Below are 18,871 nucleotides of genomic sequence, written 5' to 3'. Positions count from 1 at the left end.
GAGCTGTTTCCCACCGTTTTGCCCTCAGCTCCTGCCATCCCCCGAGGCTTTCCACAGCGCCGTCTCAGCGAGCGAGACCCCCTGCTCCGGGCTGCCGGGCCTCGTCTCTCACGCTGCCCTCCCCTCATCGCCAGCAGCTGCCGCCTGGCGCTTTCGCCCTTTCCTGGAGACGCTTTCCCAGCGGCACTGCCGGGCTGAGCCGGGGCAGTGGCAGGTTCATAGAATCACAGAACCAGCTCAGGTTGCTCAGAGCCCCGTCCAGCCTGGCCTGGGATGTCTCCAGGGATGGTTCATCCACCACCTCTCTGGGCAACCTGGGCCAGGCTCTCACCACCCTCAGGGCCAACAATTCCTTCCTCATGTCTGGCCTCAATCTCCTCTCTTTTAATTTAAACCATCACCCCTTGTCCTGTCTCAACAGACCCTGCTAAAAAGTCTCTCCCCGTCTTTCTTCTTGGCCCCTTTTAAGTACCAAAAGGCTGCACTAAGGTCTCCCCAGAGCTTCTCTTCTCCAGCTGAACACCCCAGCTCTCTCAGCCTGTTCCCCCAGCAGAGCTGTTCCAGCCTCGGGCCGTTTCGGTGGCTCCTCTGGCCCCTCTCTGGCAGGTCCATGTCTGTCCTGTTCTTAGGGCTCCAGAGCTTGACACGGGACTCCAGGTGGGGTCTCACCAGAGAGGAGACCTGCTGGCCACGCTCCCTTTGATGCAGCCCAAGATGCGATTGGCCTTCTGGACTGCAAGTGTGCATTGCCAGCTCACGGCCCGTCTTTCATCCCCCAGCACCCCCAAGTCCTTCTCCGTGCGGCTGCTCTCAATCCCTCCATCCCCAGCCTGGACTGGTACCCGGGCTTGCCCCGACCCAGGTGCGGGACCTCGCGCTTGGCCTTGTAGAACCTCATGAGGTTTGCATGGAACCACTTCTCGAGCTTGTCCAGGTCCCTCTGGATGGATCCCGGCCCTCAGACGTGTCACCTGCAGCGCTCAGCTTGGTGTCATCCGCAAACTCGCTGCGGGTGCGCTCGATCCTACCGTCTGTGTCGCTGATGAAGGTTTAACCAGTACTGGCCCCAGTACGGACCCCTGAGGGACACCACTTGTCACCGGCTGGTCAGTTTGGGATGCCCTGACTCTGTGCCCCCCCAGCCCCAGGGGGTGTGGCTGAAGAACCAGTGGCCATCGGGGAGGACCCCTGGCTCCTGGCCCGGCACAGCCAGGGGGTGCTGACCCCCAGATCCGCAAACCAGGGACGGGGGCACCTATGGCTGCTGGGCAGTCACCGAGCTGGGGGGCGCTGACCGAGTGCCGGCTGGAGATCCGGGGTGCAGGGGTGTCCCCCATACCTGAGGGAGGTACCTGATATCTGGGGGGCACCCTGGGCTCTGGGGGAACCCTGGGATCTGGGGGGGCAGTGGCAGTCCCCCAGCATGTGCCTCTCCCTGCACAGTGCCCCAGCGAAGGTGATAGTGAAGCAGGACAGGGCAGGGGGGGCGTGATTTCTGGGGACCTTGGGGGCTTTGGGAAGGGTTAATTGGAGGGCTTAATTGGTGGGGTAGTTTGGGGTGTGTTTAATTAGGGGCTGTGCTTTTGGGGGGGTTGCATGTCTAGCTTTGGGGTGTTTAATTTTGGAGGTGCACTTAATATTGGAGGGAGTTTAATTTGGGGGTTGTTTAATACTGGGGGTGTCTAATTCTGCAGATGTGTGTTTAATTGAGGGGGCTGTGAATAACTGGGGTTTGTTTAGTTGGGGGGCTTAATTGGGGAGGTGTAGGTTTAATTAGGGAGCTGTATTTAATCGGAGGGGCTGTGTTTTACTGGGGGGTGTTAAATAATGGGGTGCTTTATTAGGGCCATTAATCCTGGGGCTCCATTTTGGGGGTGCAGCACTCCCTGGGATGCCCTCCCCACCCAGGGCCAGAGGTGCACGGGGTCGGGGGGTGACGGTGGCACCGGCCGCGCCAGCAGCAGGAGGTCGGGGAGCAGGAGGCCGGGGCTGGGGGCTGCGGTGGCCACTGTCACCTGGTTGGTGGCCTCCCCGCCCTGGGTCACCTGTGGGGACAGGGACGTGGTGAGGGGGGGATGGCGTGGGGGGCAGGGGGATGTGGTGAAGGGGAGACATGGAGGGGGGGCCGTGGGAGGTCGCGGTTGTGGGGACAGGCTGGGGGGGACAGGGCCGGAGATGAGGGGACATGGAGGGAGGGGACAGGGGCAGCGGTGAGGGGACACAGGCAGGGGAGGCAGGGACATGGCTGAGGGGGCACAGGGTGGGGGACGGGGCCAGAACTCAGGGGACACAGGCTGGGGGACACAGTCCCGTGGCTGAGGGGACAAGTGGGGGACAGGGCCCCGTGGCTGAGGGGACAAGTGGGGGACACAGCCCCGAGGTTGAGGGGACACAGGTTGGGGGACGCGGCCCTGTTGCTGAGAGGACACACGTTGGAGGACAGGGCCAGAACTGAGGGGACACAGTCCCAAGGCTGAGGGGACAAGTGGGGGACACGGCCCTGAGGTTGAGGGGACACAGGTTGGGGGACACAGTCCCATTGTTGAGGAGACAAGTGGGGGACACGGCCCCGTGGCTGAGGGGACAAGTGGGGGACTGGGCCAGAACTAAGGGGACACAGGTTGGGGGACAGGGCCCCGTGGCTGAGGGGACACAGGTTGGGGGACACAGCCCTGTGGCTGAGGGGACAATTGGGGGACACAGCCCCGAGGTTGAGGGGACACAGGTTGGGGGACACAGCCCCGAGGTTGAGGGGACACAGGTTGGGGGACAGGGCCAGAACTGAGGGGACACAGTCCCAAGGCTGAGGGGACAAGTGGGGGACACGGCCCTGAGGCTGGGGGACACAGGTTGGGGGACAGGGCCAGAACTGAGGGGACACAGGTTGGGGGACATAGTCCTGTGGCTCAGGGGACAAGTGGGGGATGCGGCCCTGTGGCTGAGGGGACACAGGTTGGGGGACACAGCCCCGTTGCTGAGAGGACACACTTTGGAGGACAGGGCAGAACTGAGGGGACACAGGTTGGGGGACACGGCCCCGGGGCTCAGGGGACAAGTGGGGGACAGGGCCAGAAGTGAGGGGACACAGGTTGGGGGACGTGGCCCTATTGTTGAGGAGACAAGTGGGGGACATGGCCCCGAGGTTGAGGGGACACAGGTTGGGGGACACGGCCCTGAGGCTGGGGGACACAGGTTGGGGCCAGGGCCAGAACTGAGGGGACACATTCCCGTTGCTGAGGGGACAAGCGGGGGACACGGCCCCGGGGCTCAGGGGACCCCGCTGCCCCCCGGGGCCGCCCCTCACGCCCCTCAGCCGCGGGCAGTCGCTCTCCACGAGCGGGCAGGCCCGGCGCTGCCCGGACTCCCCGCGGCAGGGAGCGCGACAGCCGGCCCGGCCGGGGGGCGGCCCCGGGAGGCCACGGCCCGGCCGGGGGGCGGCCCCGGGAGGCCACGGCCCGGCCGGGGGGCGGCCCCGGCGCTGCTGCTGGCGCTGCCGGGGCGGCCTCGGGCTGCGGGGGAGCGGGACGGGCGGGTCCCGCCCGGGATGGCGCCCGGGGGCGCCGGGCCCTGTCCGGAGCCCGGGACGGCCCTGCCGGGGACGTTCGCGGCTCATGAGGGGCCGGGTCCCTCCCTCAGCGGCCCGGCGGCGCTGCCGTGAGCCCGGGCGGGGACGGGCCTGAGGGGGCGGCTTCTGTGCAACGCCGGGCCGGGAGCAGCGGCGAGGAGCCGGTTCGGCTGCCGGCGGCTCGTTAGCAGCCACCGGGGGCCGTGCCCGGGCATCTCGGTAACTGCCGAGGGGCAGCACGGGCGCTCGGAGGCCGTTGATGCTCGTGAGCTGGGCGCGGCGGGCACTCTGCCCATGGGGGCGGGCAGCGGCGCTGAGCGGGCGCTGCTCTGGCTCTGCCGTTCGTGCTCCTGAGGGGTGGGCACGAGTCTGGAGAGCTCGTTGGCTTCCATGGCGGGGGGTGTCCCGTCCCGGACGCCTGGGTCCCCTGCCCGGGGGGGGCGCCCACCCTGGGGTCCCCGATGTCCCCCCTTGTCCCGGCCGTGACACTGAGGCCTGCGGGCTCAGCCCGACCCTGGGGCGCTGCCTGGAGCTGGGGGAGCCTGGGGGGGACCCCGAGCCGGTCCCCAGCACCCCCGTGTCCCCAGGTGCTCCCCGGCCACACACCCGCTGGCACGTTTGCTCCTGGTGCCCACGCTCCCTGTGCACACACCCCCTTGCACACCCATGGCGGGGAGCAGCTGCGGGTTCCCCATCTGCCCCCTCCCAGCCTCCTGGTCCCCTCCCGATGCTGGGGGGGCTGTGACTAATTGGGGGTGAGTTTAATTTGGGGGGCTGTGTTTAATTCCGGAGCTGTATTTAGTTGGAGGGGGCCGTATTTAATTGTGGGGGGCCGTATTTAATTGAGAGCTGTGTTTAACTGGGGGAGCTGTGTTTAATTGGAGGGTGTCTTTAATTAGTGAGCTGTATTTAATTGTGGGGGGCTGTATTTAATTGTGGGGGGCTGTAATTAATTGTGGTCTGTGTTTAACTGGGGGGACTGTGTTTAATTTGGGGGGTGTGTTTAATTAGGGAGCTATATTTGATTGGAGGTGGCTGTATTTAATTGCGGGGGGCCGTATTTAATTGAGAGCTGTGTTTCACTGGGGGAGCTGTGTTTAATTTGGGGGGTGTGTTTAATTAGGGAGCTGTATTTAATTGTGGGGGGCCGTATTTAATTGTGGTCTGTGTTTAACTGGGGGAGCTGTGTTTAATTTGGGGGGTGTGTTTAATTCCGGAGCTGTACTTAGTTGGAGGGGGCCATATTTAATTGTGGGGGGCTGTATTTAATTAATTGTTATGAAACCAAAAGAAGCAGCAATTCTGCATTGTAAAGCACACCAATCTGGGCAAACTGATAGTGTTAAAGGAAATCACAAAGCTGATCCAGTAGCAAAAATGGCAGCAAATGAGAAAGTAATGGGAGCATTAATTCCTCAAATGACAATAAATATGGGTGAAAAGCACTCCTCACTGGAACTGCTGTATTTACGTTAACACCTTCTATATCTCCTCCTCTGCCTTTCTTTTTTTTTTCCTGTTCTCTAGCTATTCTCTTTCCAGAAACCTCTCCAAGGCAAGAATTATTCCAAATCACAGAACGCTTAGGTTTGAAGAGAGCCCTTGTCTCACTCATCTTGTCTCGCTCTCCTGCTCAGGGCAGGGTGAACCAGGGGAGGTTGCTCAAGGCCTCCACCCAGCTTTGCATCATCCTCAAAGGCGCTGAAAGTGTACTGTGTTACATCATAGAACTGGACAATAAAGACGTTCAACAGTGTTGGCCGAAATGCTGGTCACTGAGAGATGACGCTGGTAACTGTCTGCTCGGAGGACTTTGTACCACTCATGCTATTTGGGTTTGATGGTTCAGCCAATTTGCCACCCAGCATCCACTTCTTGAGCCCCATCAGCACCACTCTGCCCAGAAGCACACCATGGCTGAGGCCTTGCAAACGCCCTGTACACAACATGCCTTTCTTGCCCCTCTCCATTGGGGTTCAGCAATCCCTTCCTTGTCCTTCATGTTCCTGGAAATGGCTGCAGGAGGACATGTCCCATCCCCTTCCCAGGGAGGGAGGTAGGGTGGCCAGCCTGTTATTCTCCCAGTTCTTAGTCCAGCTCTTCTTGAAGATGGGTTTGAGGTCTGCATTTTCTAAGGACCCCAGAACCATTCTGGTTTCTATGGTACTTTGGACAGCACAATCCAGAATCACGGGCAAGGATGACATAGCAGACTGGAGCACTTGCAATGAGCCTGTCCAAGGCAGCTGAGATGAATCTCACTGATCCAGTGGGGTTTGTTCCTGGAGTCACACACAGAAATGTCAGGTTCTGTCAGGTTCTGTCATCTGAGCCAGCCTTGTGAACTCCTTCTGCACCCAGGGATGTTCAGAGACAGAGTCTCTCCATTTTACACACAGAGGCAGGATTCACAGTGTCTCTCAGGCCTCCTATTGCCACTCCCAAAGGACAGGAGGCACCTCAGCCCTGTGGTGTGTCACCCTGCTCTGCACTCATCTGAGATGTCCCACGTCATGAGGAATGGACACGGGACCTCAGTTCAAGGAAGAAGATCCCAGTGGGTTGTTTCCCATGGGCTGTTACTCCCAATGTGAGTGACCTCGATGTTTGTCCCACAGGCCTTCCTGGCACTCCCAGGAATAGCTGATGGCATTTCTGCTCACTCGTGTTCATCTCACCTCATGTACATGATGTGCATGCCCATATCTCATCTGAACAATGCAAACATGGACTTCTGACCTACTCATTCAGGAAAAAATTCTCCATCTGGTGTGACAGCCCAGTGCTGGAAAGGGAGGTTGTGAGGGGCCAGTCCATGACGATGCCCTGGGGCAGCTTCCGTGGGGTGTCCAGTGCACAGGGGCACAGCCCAGCCCCTGCTCTGCTGGTCCTGCAGGTCTCTGGCAGGAGGCCTGGCTGTGAGAGGACACTGCTGTGTGCCCAGCCCTGCACACACACACTGTTTATCTCTACACTGCTGTTTCAACCTGCAGGCTGCTTTCTTGTGCATGTCCTGAAGATGAACTTGAAGAAGACCTAAGCCCTCAGGCACTGCCCTATGAACATCACTTTCCTTTATAGAAGTAGTGTTACGGAGGCCAGCTCTGTCACAGCAGTGCCCATTGCCTGTCCCTGCCTGCGCTCACAGGACTCACACACAGCAGGACGGTGACCAGGCTGCCAGAGCACTCAGGCCTTGCACCAACACAAGGGATGAGAAGGAGAGTGTGGGAGTGGAACGAGAACAGCTCTGGAAGGCCAAGCGCTGGTGCTCCCTGGCAGTGCTGCCAGGCTGGACTCTTTTCCCCTCCTCCCATGCACACAGGAACTGTCCCTGCAGCTCCAAACAGGCCTTGCAGGGAGGATATAGTGAAAAACAAGTCACTACAGGACCCTTTATTTTGTTTAAATACACACAGATCATGGCTCCTCATTTACACAACCAGTGGTTATAAAAGAAAAGCAGAAAGTAATTTAGAAAGGGGATGACAATGGTATCACAATTAAAAAAAACATCAATAACAACAGAAAATAGAGATGAGAGGCTGGGCCTCTAAGTAGTTACATTAAAACTGCTATGTAGAAGCAGATGTGCAGTTTATTGCTTCAGAAAACACTTAGATATGAGTTTCCACAGGGCATCCTTGAGCTCCTGGTTCCTCATGCTGTAGATGAGGGGGTTCACTGCTGGAGGCACCACTGAGTACAGAACAGACACCACCAGGTCCAGGGATGGGGACGAGATGGAGGGGGGCTTCAGGTAGGCAAACATGCCAGTGCTGACAAACAGGGAGACCACGGCCAGGTGAGGGAGGCACGTGGAAAAGGCTTTGTGCCGTCCCTGCTCAGAGGGGATCCTCAGCACGGCCCTGAAGATCTGCACATAGGACAGCACGATGAACACAAAACACCCAAATCCTAAACAGACACTAACCACAAGGAGCCCAGCTTCCCTGGAGTAGGACTGTGAGCAGGAGAGCTTGAGGATCTGGGGGATTTCACAGAAGAACTGGTCCAGGGCATTGCCCTTGCAGAGCGGCAGTGAAAATGTATTGGCCGTGTGCAGCAGAGCATAGAGAAACCCAGTGGCCCAGGCAGCTGCTGCCATGTGGACACAAGCTCTGCTGCCCAGGAGGGTCCCGTAGTGCAGGGGTTTGCAGATGGCAACGTAGCGGTCATAGGACATGATGGTGAGAAGAAAATACTCTGCACCTAACAAGAAACATAAAAAGAAGACCTGGGCAGCACATCCTGCATAGGAAATGACCCTGGTATCCCCCAGAGAGTTGGCCATGGATTTGGGGACAGTGATGGAGATGGAGCCCAGGTCGAGGAGGGCGAGGTTGAGCAGGAAGAAGTACATGGGGGTGTGGAGGTGCTGGTCACAGGCTATGGTGGTGATGATGAGGCCGTTGCCCAGGAGGGCAGCCAGGTAGATGCCCAGGAAGAGCCAGAAGTGCAAGAGCTGCAGCTCCTGTGTGTCTGTGAATGCCAGGAGGAGGAACTGGGTGATGGAGCTGCTGTTGCACATTTGCTGCCTGTGGGCATGAGGACCTGTGCAAGGAGGAAAAAACAGTGACGGTTTAGATGAGACTTCTCTGGGAAAAACCAAAGCCATTTCCCACAGACCCTTCCACAAAGAGACCCTTTTCTTTTTCCAGGAGAACATCCTGGCTGGAGCCCTCATCGGTGCTTGATGAGTGTGCAATGAAGAGGAGGGTCTCTGCCCAGGGGCTCTTGAGGAGTCAGCCTGACCCTGTGTGATGGGGTGGGGCAGGGGCCAGTCCTGGGGTTCAGCTTTGTCAGATGGAACCGCTCCTGCTGCAGAAGGGACTGTCAGCATCTGTACCCGCAGGGCTGAGAAACTGAGTTTGAGAGGTTTGGCGTTTCTACAGCTCCTTCTGCCCTCCCACCCTGAAGAGTGTTGTGGGTGTCAGAAACCCTCAGCATTTCTGCTGCACTCAGGGAGAACAGAGCAAGTCCTGCGAGACCACAGGCTGCCTGTGGGTCAGTGCAGAGTGAGGGCAGCTGCTCTGTCCCTCTGTCTTGCTCCAGCTGCCCTGGGCTGGCACCTTTCTGAGATGGTGATCACACTGCCATGTTACCCTGAAAAACCACCAGGCACTGCTGAAAGCAGAGGGACCCACCTCAGACCTCGACATGTCTCACCGTTTTCTAAGGTCTCAGCACCCCACTTCTATCCCAGGACACACACGGCTCATTTCACAAACCGAACTGCATTTCTTCCATCATAGCATCTCTGCACTTCTGCATGGGGAATTCAGATAATGCTAAAGTGCTACAGGACAGGTTTGCATCCTGGAGGGAAGCTCACAGCTTAGAAGCAAACCTCAAAGAGACAGCCAAGGGTCCTAATGCTGGCATTTGATTCAGGCAGATTCAGCTCATTCCCCAGCCCCACACACTGCATTGCCCACAGCCCCACAGGGCAGAGCAAAGCTGGGACACGTGTTCCCATGGACACAGCTGCAGGAAAGGACCCACAAGGTCAGGCTGTGACTCTGCAGCTGAAACTCCCATCCCCAGAGAGCCTGACAGCAAGAACCAGATCATATCAACAGTGACCCAGAGCAGTGGAGCAAGAAGGAAACTGCGGTGAGGGTGGGTGTGAGAGAGGCCAGGGCAGAGGCAGCCGGGCACTCAGACAGCGTCACCCTTCCCCAGCTGTGCAGCCACCTCCCACACACCAGCATTGCCAGGCAGCTGCTCTCAGCCCCTGTGCTCTGCAGAGGGAACTGGAGCTCTGGCTGCACAGGAGCTGCTTCATGCCTTGGAGCCCCCGGCCCTGAGGGCAGAGGCTTTGCTGGGTGGGAGAGGAGGCGAGGGGGCTGCTCACAGGAGGGATCTGCACTGCAGGGAATCATAAAGAGGTTTCTCTGCTCTCCCTCCCAGAACAATTCCGGGTTTAGTTTCCTCTCATTTCTGATCATTTCCCTGCTGTTTGGAGATTTTCCTCCTGGGAGGTGTTTCCCTGTCCATGTCTCTTCCCTGTCAATGCTCACAGACCCCATCCCACCCTCTGTGCCCTCACCCTGGCCCTACAGATCCTGCCTGTTCACAGGGCACTGCCTGGGGGCATCTTCCTGTTTGCAGACTGGGGAAAAGGACAGGTCAGAGTAAGACTGACAGGAATAGCCAATGTGATGCTGGTGCTGTGCACAGGCAGAGCAGCAGCTGAAGGGATGTTATGAGGCTTCTGGCAGATGTACTGATGACTCTGAGTTGCAGTTCAGGAGTCTCAGTGACTTGTTTAAGCATGAGAGCTCATCTTCATTTTCTCCTTTCCTGCACCCCCCAACCCTCGGGATAGGAAACTGAAAAGGCAGGCTCAGGAGAGCTCCCTATCTGTCTGGTAATCCTTGCATTGATCTTCTGCTTGAGGCATCCACTTGGAAAAATCCTGGGGGTGATCTGGAGCTGTGAGCAGCTCTGATCCACACAGCATCCTCTCCATAGCAGAAGCACCTTTCCTGCCCTGATAGGGGTCGCTCCTTCCCCCCACAGCTTCTCCCCACAGCACCGTGGGGATCTCCCCGGGCAGGCTGAGCGCTGACCCTGGCAGGCGGCAGAGTCCCTGCCCCGGCACAGCCCTGGGGTGCAGGGACCCTGCTCTGCAGCACAGCCCTGGGCACCCCTGGGTGGTCAGGAATATTCACAGCTGTTCAACATTGCCTGACAAGAGCCCCCTCCTCACAGATCCCTCAAGCTGTGCCTGTGCTAACTTGAGGAGATGCCTCCAGGAGCTACAGCTGCATTGCCCTGCACCCAGAGACTTACCATGGCAAGGGCTGCAAAGATTTCTCCTCTGTGAGCTCTCAGTCATCCTCCCCATCCTGACCACCTTTTATCTCCCTCTGCCTTGCTGGTCTCCCTGAGATCCCCAGGCAGAGCCCTCAGCCCTGCTGCGCTTTGCAGAGGAGCTGCTCCTGGGCAGAGCTGTCTCTCTGCAGCGCTGCCGCTTGCCATGAGCTCCCTCTGTCCCAGGAGCCCAGCCCAGCTCAGAAGCACAGGAGCAGCCCAAGGCGCTTTAATGACCCCTCTGGTGGCTTTGGTGCTGAGTCCATGAACTTCAGACCCTGGAGGAAGCTGAAGAAACCTCTCACAAAGTCCAAGTCAGATTCAAACTCCAAAGTTTCTTGTAATGTTAATGGGTCCCACTGAGGAACACTAGTGATGAACTGACCCCAGGGTCTGGTTAGAGAAGAAAACTGGAGACAGTGATGACAGGTCAGGACAAGCAAGGTGAAGGTCTCTCTGATGCTGAGTAAACCTGGATGTGTTTCATTAACCAAAGGAATAAGCCCTGACCCCCAGCCCTGGGAAGGCAGATCCTGTCCCTCCCACATTGCCCAGGCCCCTTCCTGGGACAGTGTGATGTGGGGCTGTGCAAGGCCAAGGGCAGGACTATGGTCCCACACCTCCCAGGTTCCTGGCTGGGGACAAGGAGGCCATGAGGCCCCTGTGCTGTAAGGACAAGGTGTCTCCTCACAGGCATCAGAGCTGGAGACAACAGCCACAGCCAAGGGGAGAAGGAGCTCCAGCTGTTAGTGTTTACATGCAGACGGTTTATCCTGATGAGAGCGTCTATCCCAAGATAACATCATGAGGAGTTACAGGACACTACGAATATCACCTGCAGGGGAAACTTTGCTTTCTTGGGGGGCTAGTGCTCGTAATGCCAGAGGTCTGGACTTAGAGGGGAAGTTTCCCTTCATGTGGGAGAACATCAGGAATGTGTGGAGCTCTGCCTGGGGACAGAGAATATCAGCTGAAAGTTGAGGAGTCAGCGTGAGAGGGCAGAGCAACATGGGCAGTGTTGTGGTGGGTGGACATCAGCTACTGACTCACTGATGAGGAAGAGGAATTAGATGAGGCCTCCTTCAGACAAATGAAAGAAGCCTCATGTTTCCAGGGCCGTGTCCTCATGGCAGACCTAAGATATTCCAATAGCTGCAAGGTACCAGCCATCCAGGAGGGTTTTGGAGCTCATGGACAACATTTTCCTGACACGGGTGGCTGAGGAGTCAGTGAGGTGAGGTGCCCTGTGGGACTTCATGCTTACAAACCAGAAAGGGTTGGTCAGGGATGGAACAGTCAGGGCTGGGAAAGTAGAGTTGAGGCTCCTGGAAGATGATAACAAGGCAAAGAGCAGGATTTCAGGAGAGCAGGCTTTGGCCTGCTGAGGGACCTGCTTGGGTCCCATGGGATATGACCTTGGTGTTTGCAGCATTTTTTCTCTCACATTTCCTCCCTCCTCTCTCCCACCTGCTTTTGTGCAGCGTTTTTTACCCTTTCTCAAATACAAAATCACAGAGGTGCTGCCAGCATCCCTGAGTGGCTCAGACTGGGCAAGGAGTGAGTCCATCTTGGAGCCAGCTGAAATTGGCTCTGCCTGATGCCGGTCAAACTCCCGTTGTCTCCTCAGAGAGGTGACAACTGTAGCACGCCCACACTCATCCCCAGTTACAAGACTTTGCCATGTAAACCCAGTAGACGGTGTCAATGTGTTGGATGTTACAAACTACTTGATCATGGAGCAGAAATGGAAAAGATCTTCTGTCAGCAACCTGAGGAAGTCACCAGTAAATGAGCAGGTTCCTATAGGAACTGTAATTGCCCTGGCATTCACTGGCCAGGCAAAGCAGTGGGTATCAACAGTCCAGAAGATCTTGGGCCAACTGCTTAACGTGGCTGCCTGGTGGGACAACAAGGGTGATGCTCACCTGGATCAGGAACTGGGAAACAAAGAAGAGCTGGTGAGGGATGTGAACATCAGTGTCCACCTTGGCTGTGGTGACCAGGCAACAGTGGCATTCCAGGCACCAGAGGGGAGGGAGGAAGGCCAGCAGCAGAGCACAGGCTGGTGGGCTCCAGAGGAGAAGACTTTGACATACTGAGGGACAGCGGCCGATAGAGGTGGTGACATGGAAGTCTGTCTGATGGGTGAAGGAGCTCAGGAAATCTGAGAAACCTTGCAGGACAGCCTTGTGCTCCAGAGGAGTGTGATTCCTCTTGAGCTGTCCTGGCATGTCTCCTCACTCAAGTGGTGCATCAGGCACCCACTTTCCTACACATATTGTTTTGTCTTCATCAGAAAATGCTCCAGATCAATAAGATACCACCTCTTTGGGAAACGGGGAGGAGGGAGAGGGGCAAAGACAATAGAAGAAATACTGATTTATTCTTCTTTATTATGGAAATGCTCTCTATTTGGCTATTCCTGAAATCTCCCTAATCATCAAGACCAGACTTGAAGCCTTTAGGAAAACAATGCACAGAGCCTTGGCTTGTAAGGGCATTTTGGATGTTAATGAGCCCTCTGCTGCCGTGATCCTGAACTGCAGCTGCTGAAAGAAGGAACAAACCTCTGATGAAGTGAAAGGCAGAAGTGGAACTCAAGTTTCTGAGGGTGCTTGGGACCCCATGAAGGGCCAGCACTGACGCAGCTGTGAAGGAAACAACCAGTCGAGGTCCCTGTCCCTGGAGGCTGGTGAAGGAAAGACTTGGAGACACTGGTTACGGGTGGTGAGGGCAATGTGGAGGTGACTCTGATGCCCTGTCAGCCCTTGATGCTTGTTTATCACCAGAATGGCTGAGACTTGATCCCTGGGACCTGGTATATTTTTCTCAAATGTTTTTCAAGGCTTTGCCTGTGGTCAGTGTGAGTGTTTTGTGTTTTGGGGGTGGGTTTTATGTCAAGTGCTGTTGCTTTAGCTGCAAGGCTCTGGTTTTCTGTGGAGTTGGAAATGCCTGTGAGTTCTTCACAACTCATCAATCTTCTTTTATACCCCTGGCAATGGTCACCAATCACCTCAATGTCCCAGTCTCAGACTTGCTTGAATCCTCTATTTGGATCCATATCCCATCACTCCAGGATGTTCATGCATCCACCAGGTTCATGGATATTTCCTGAGGTCCATCCAGGACTGGGCAGTGTAAGAGAGGAGCAGAGCAGGGAAACCTCATTGGCCATGCCCATTCAGGCTCAAAGGGACATCAGGAGGTGTCTTGACCAACCTCATGATCAAAGCAGGGTCAGACCAGATTACTCAGGACTTTATCCAAACACATATATGGGCACTTTCTGGGGTAGAGTGGATGCGCACCCCTGGGAAACAGCTTCCAGGGCTTGACTGTCCTCAGGATTGGAAAGTTTCTCCCTTTCTGTAGCACCTTTCCAAGCCCAACCATCCAGATTGTTTTTACACATCTACTTGCATAGCAATGCAGACCATAATATCCTACCTTGGACACAAGAGTAGTGTGGGGGATGATGCTGAATGCCTTGCTGACTTCCAGGTAACAGACCACCACTGCTCTCCCCACGTCCTGCAACCCTGTCCTTTCCTCACAGAAAGCAAAGAGGATGGACAGGCACAACCTGCCCTGGGTAAACCCTGTCACCTTCTCTTTCACACACTCAGAAATGGGGTCCCAGTGGACATGTTCTGGGGCACAGCCCTTAGTTCCCCTGCTCACCCATTGGCCATTTTTGAAAAGTGCACCCAATGTGTGAGAGCTGCCAGTGGTCAGGGAGTCCCTCCAGTCTCCATGAGCTTTCCAAGAAGGTGGAGAGTGTCCTCACTGTGACATGGTCCTGCTGTCTCAGCTCCTGGGATGCTGCCCCTCCTGTCCCATAGACTGGAAAGGATTGTGTTAGCTCCAGCGACCCCTGACTTGATCCCCATCCACTGCTGGTTGTTCTGCCTCCAGTGACAGAGGCCTGGGAGACCTTGCTGGTGAAGATGGAGGACCAGAGACACAGAGAATATCACTTCTATCCATTATTAAATCAATGAGTGGCCACAAGGTGTCTTTGTTTCTCCTTTCCTGAACTAGGAACAGCTCATTATGAGGCCCTTGAATTGTTACAGGTCTAGACGGAGTTTTGCTCTGGACTGTTGCTGTGCTTGGAGGCTGCTGTCCATGAAGACCAGATGAACTAACTTCTGCCACCCTGCCTTGGCAGTTTATTCCATCCGTGTCACAGCTCTGTCTGCAACACTGACAGCTCCAGCTCACCCAGTCAGGTCCCTGGCTGAGGACATTGCCTCACATCTGGGCTGAACCACCCCAGCTGTGGCACCAGGAAACCTCTGAGTTGCCCCATGGAAACCTGGTACCAAGTGTCCAAGACCCCATGTGTGCAAAGGCTTTGCCTCAGAGCAGACATGACATGGCCAAAGATTACTGAATGTCTCTCTAGCCCTAGGAGTATAAAACCAGAATAAAATGGCTAAATGCCTTCAACTGAAGATATGCCTCCCCAGCTTGGAAAAATTGGATCCTTTGCTGTAACTTTCGTGTGTCCTCTCTAACAATGGGACAAGAAAAAATGGTTCTCATGCCCAAATTCTTTTCTAATATGAAAAATGCTACTGCAGGAAAGAAGTGTCTCTGAAGAGGTGAGAGAAGAAACATCACTGATTACTTCACACTGTTTCATGGGACATTGCCCCGGAGATCCAGGAACACCACAAGGGAACCAGGAGGGGACAGAGAAAGAGACATCATGGGCTGCTCCTGTGCTGCTGAGCTGGGCTGGGCTCCTGGGACAGAGGGAGCTCATGGCAAGCGGCAGCGCTGCAGAGAGACAGCTCTGCCCAGGAGCAGCTCCTCTGCAAAGCGCAGCAGGGCTGAGGGCTCTGCCTGCAGCACCGAGGGGACAGGAGCCAGGGAGAGAGGGAAACGCAGTCTGGGGTGGTGAGACAGCTGAGAGCTCGCTGGAGGTGAAATCTTAACAGTCCTTAACACAGTAAGTCTCTGGGTGAAGGGTGGTGCTGATACGGATCCTGCAATTATCTCCCAGAGCTGGCACATCCCATGGCTGGTGTGGAGGAGAAGGATCTGCACCTCAGCAGGGATTCCCTGGACGGACAGGGCACGACAGCTGCCTTCTCCCAGCTGCAGGGTGTGAAGCTGGGTGAGCACCCAGGGGTGCCCAGGGCTGTCCTGCAGAGCAGGGTCCCTGCACCCCAGGGCTGTGCCGGGGCAGGGACTCTGCCGCCTGCCAGGGTCAGCACTTAGCCTGACCGGGGAGATCCCAACAACACTGACGGGAGAAGCTGTGGGGGGAAGGAGCGACCCCCAGCAGATCAGGGTCCTTCTGCTGTTGAGAGGGAACTGTGTGGATCAGGGCAGCTCACAGCTCCAGCTCACCCCCAGGACATTTGCAGATGTTCCTTATGAAGGACACTGAGGAAGCATTTATCTCATAGGGACGATTTTAAGTTTTGAGTTTTTTCCACTCTTGGTTGGCTGGGTGGGCAGTGGGACATGGGAATTTATTTCTCTGCCCTGGAGAAGGCGCTGAGACCCCAGTTCTCGTTAGGACTTGTCAGAGCTGCTCCTGAGCCCCTGCGCACACAGAGCTGCCCCTGGGCAGTGGCCGGTGCCAGGAGGTGTGAGCAGGACAGAGCTGAGCATGGGAGATGGGGTATGTGACACTGACAGGGAGAAGATTCAGGGGCAGAGAAACAGCTCCCAGCAGGGACAGCTCCATGCAGCAGAGACATGGTCAGGGAGAGGGAGCTACGACCAGAAATGCTGGGGAGGGGATTCAGGAAGCCCCCTGCCCTCCCCTGCAGTGCAGACACATTTCCCAGTGCAACCCCCTGGTCTCCTCTCCTCCCCAGCAGAGCCTCTGCCCCAAAGCCATGGGGTCCAGGTCACGAGTCTCCACCTCAGCAGCTGGACTTCCAGGTGAAGGGTTTCTGGAATGTGGTACACAAAAAAGGTGCTAAAAGTACTTGCTCTACAATGTCATCATGTGAGTGGCAGCAGCACAGCCAGGTAAGAAGGTTTCACATCATGCGCGACTGCCTTTCTGTCCTTGCTTTATTTTTCAGGAGCACTGCAGTGTTCTTCCCTGTTTCTCCACCTGTCCCTCGTGCTCTGACTCTCTGTGGTTGGGGTGGGAATGTGGGTCCGTTTCAGCTCTGACACCAGCCCAGGGGGTCTTGCCCCAGAGGTGCATTCATGGAAATTAGGTGCCCAAGCTGCATTTTAAGCTGTGATGACCCGTGTTTGTCATTTGGTGGAAAAGGAGAATTAGCTGACACATGCCTCCATCAGGGATGAGGTTTTCTATGAGAAATGGCATGGTTATTTTTCTCAGAGAAGTCTCCTCTAACTTGTCACTGTCTTTTCCTCCTTGCACAGGTCCCCATGCCCAAAGGCAGCAAATGTCCAACAACAGCTCCATCACCCAGTTCCTCCTCCTGGCGTTCACAGACACACGGGAGCTGCAGCTCTTGCACTTCTGGCTCTTCCTGGGCATCTACCTGGCTGCCCTCCTGGGCAACGGCCTCATCATCACCACCATAGCCTGTGACCAGCACCTCCACACCCCCATGTACTTCTTCCTGCTCAACCTCTCCCTCCTCGACCTGGGCTCCATCTCCATCACTGTCCCCAAATCCATGGCCAACTCTCTGTGGGATACCAGGGTCATTTCCTTTGCAGGATGTGCTGCCCAGGTCTTCTTTTTAGCTTTCTTGTTAGGTGCAGAGTATTTTCTTCTCACCATCATGTCCTACGACCGCTACGTTGCCATCTGCAAACCCCTGCACTACGGGACCCTCCTGGGCAGCAGAGCTTGTGTCCACATGGCAGCAGCTGCCTGGGCCACTGGGTTTCTCAATGCTCTGCTGCACACGGCCAATACATTTTCACTGCCGCTCTGCAAGGGCAATGCCCTGCACCAGTTCTTCTGTGAAATCCCCCAGATCCTCAAGCTGTCCTGCTCAGATGCCTCCCTCAGGGAAGTTTGGCTTTCTGTGGTTAGTGTCTTAGTAGTATTTGGGTGTTTTGTGTTCATCGTGCTGTCCTATGTGCAGATCTTGAGGGCCGTGCTGAGGATCCCCTCTGAGCAGGGACGGCACAAAGCCTTTTCCACGTGCCTCCCTCACCTGGCCGTGGTCTTCCTGTTCCTCAGCACTGCCATATTTTCCTACCTGAAGCCCCCCTCCATCTCCTCTCCTACCCTGGACCTGGTGGTGTCTGTTCTGTACTCAGTGGTGCCTCCAGCAGTGAACCCCCTCATCTACAGCATGAGGAACCAGCAGCTCAAGGATGCCCTGTGGAAACTCATATCTTACTGTTTTCTGAAGCAATAAACTGCCCATCTGCTTCTACATAAGAGTTTTAATGTAGCTAATTGCAGGACCAGCCTGTCATCTGGATTTTCTGTTATTGCTTGGTTTTTTATTGTTTTAATGTTGTCATGCCCTTTCTAATTCTCTCTCTGCTTTTCTTTTATAACCACTGGCTGTGTAAATGAGGAGCCGTGCTCTCCTTTTCTCTTAAACAAAATAAACATTCCTGTAGTAACTTGTTTTTCACTATATCCTTCCTCCAAGGCCTTTTTGGATGTTCAGGGAAAATTCCTGTGTGGGTGAGAGGAGGGGAAAAGAGTCCAGCCTGGCAGCCCTGCCAGGGAGCACCAGCGCTTGGCCTTCCAGAGCTGTTCTCGTTCCACTCCCACACTCTCCTTCTCATCCCTTGTGTTGGTGCAAGGCCTGAGTGCTCTGGCAGCCTGGTCACCGTCCTGCTGTGTGTGAGTCCTGTGAGCGCAGGCAGGGACAGGCCATGGGCACTGCTGTGACAGAGCTGGCCTCAGAACCGCCTTTGCAGAAAGAAAGGTGATCTCCTATGGGCAGGGCCTGAAGGTTTAGCTCTTCTTCCAAGCTTCTCTGTAGAACATGCTGAAGTGACATGCAGATGCAAACAGCAGGGTACAGCTGCACAGTGTGTGTGTGCAGGGCTGGGCACTCAGCAGTGTCCTCTCACAGCCAGGCCTCCTGCCAGAGACCTGCAGGACCAGCAGAGCAGGGGCTGGGCTGTGCCATGTGCACTGGACACCCCACGGAAGCTGCCCCAGGGCATCGTCATGGACTGGCCCCTCACAACCACCATTTCCTCTCTCCCCAGCTCAGAGAGGTTCTTTGTCCCTCCATGGAGGGACACCGAATGAGTATTTCAGCTGTTCATGTTGCATCATACGGATGAGATGTGAGCATGCACATCATGCATGAGAGGTGAGATGAACCCGAGTCAGCAGAAACGCCACGAGCTATTCCTGTGGGTTCCATTTTGGCCTGTAGGACAGACAGGGTCTTGAGGTCGTTTCTCGTTGGGAGTAACATCCCATGGAAACTGCCTAAATGCAGCACCGGTTGTGCTTCCTTTAACCAATGTCCCTGTGTCCATTCCTCATGACGTGGGACATCTCAGATGAGTGCAGAGCAGGGTGACGCACCACAGGGCTGAGGTGCCTCCTGTCCT

The 18,871-nt window shown here is 55.9% G+C and overlaps 1 protein-coding gene across 1 annotated transcript; it reads left to right on the top strand.

Annotated features, from left to right (window-relative positions):
- Positions 1-16,770: 16,770 nt before the first annotated feature.
- Positions 16,771-17,703, top strand: LOC136000687 (olfactory receptor 14J1-like). The gene has a single exon (XM_065654619.1). The coding sequence runs from the start codon at positions 16,771-16,773 to the stop codon at positions 17,701-17,703; it is 933 nt and encodes a 310-aa protein (XP_065510691.1).
- Positions 17,704-18,871: the final 1,168 nt, after the last annotated feature.

This window comes from Caloenas nicobarica, chromosome 34 (assembly GCF_036013445.1).
Source record: "Caloenas nicobarica isolate bCalNic1 chromosome 34, bCalNic1.hap1, whole genome shotgun sequence".
NCBI lineage: Eukaryota > Metazoa > Chordata > Aves > Columbiformes > Columbidae > Caloenas > Caloenas nicobarica.
This window is presented reverse-complemented; position numbering and strand designations above follow the sequence as displayed.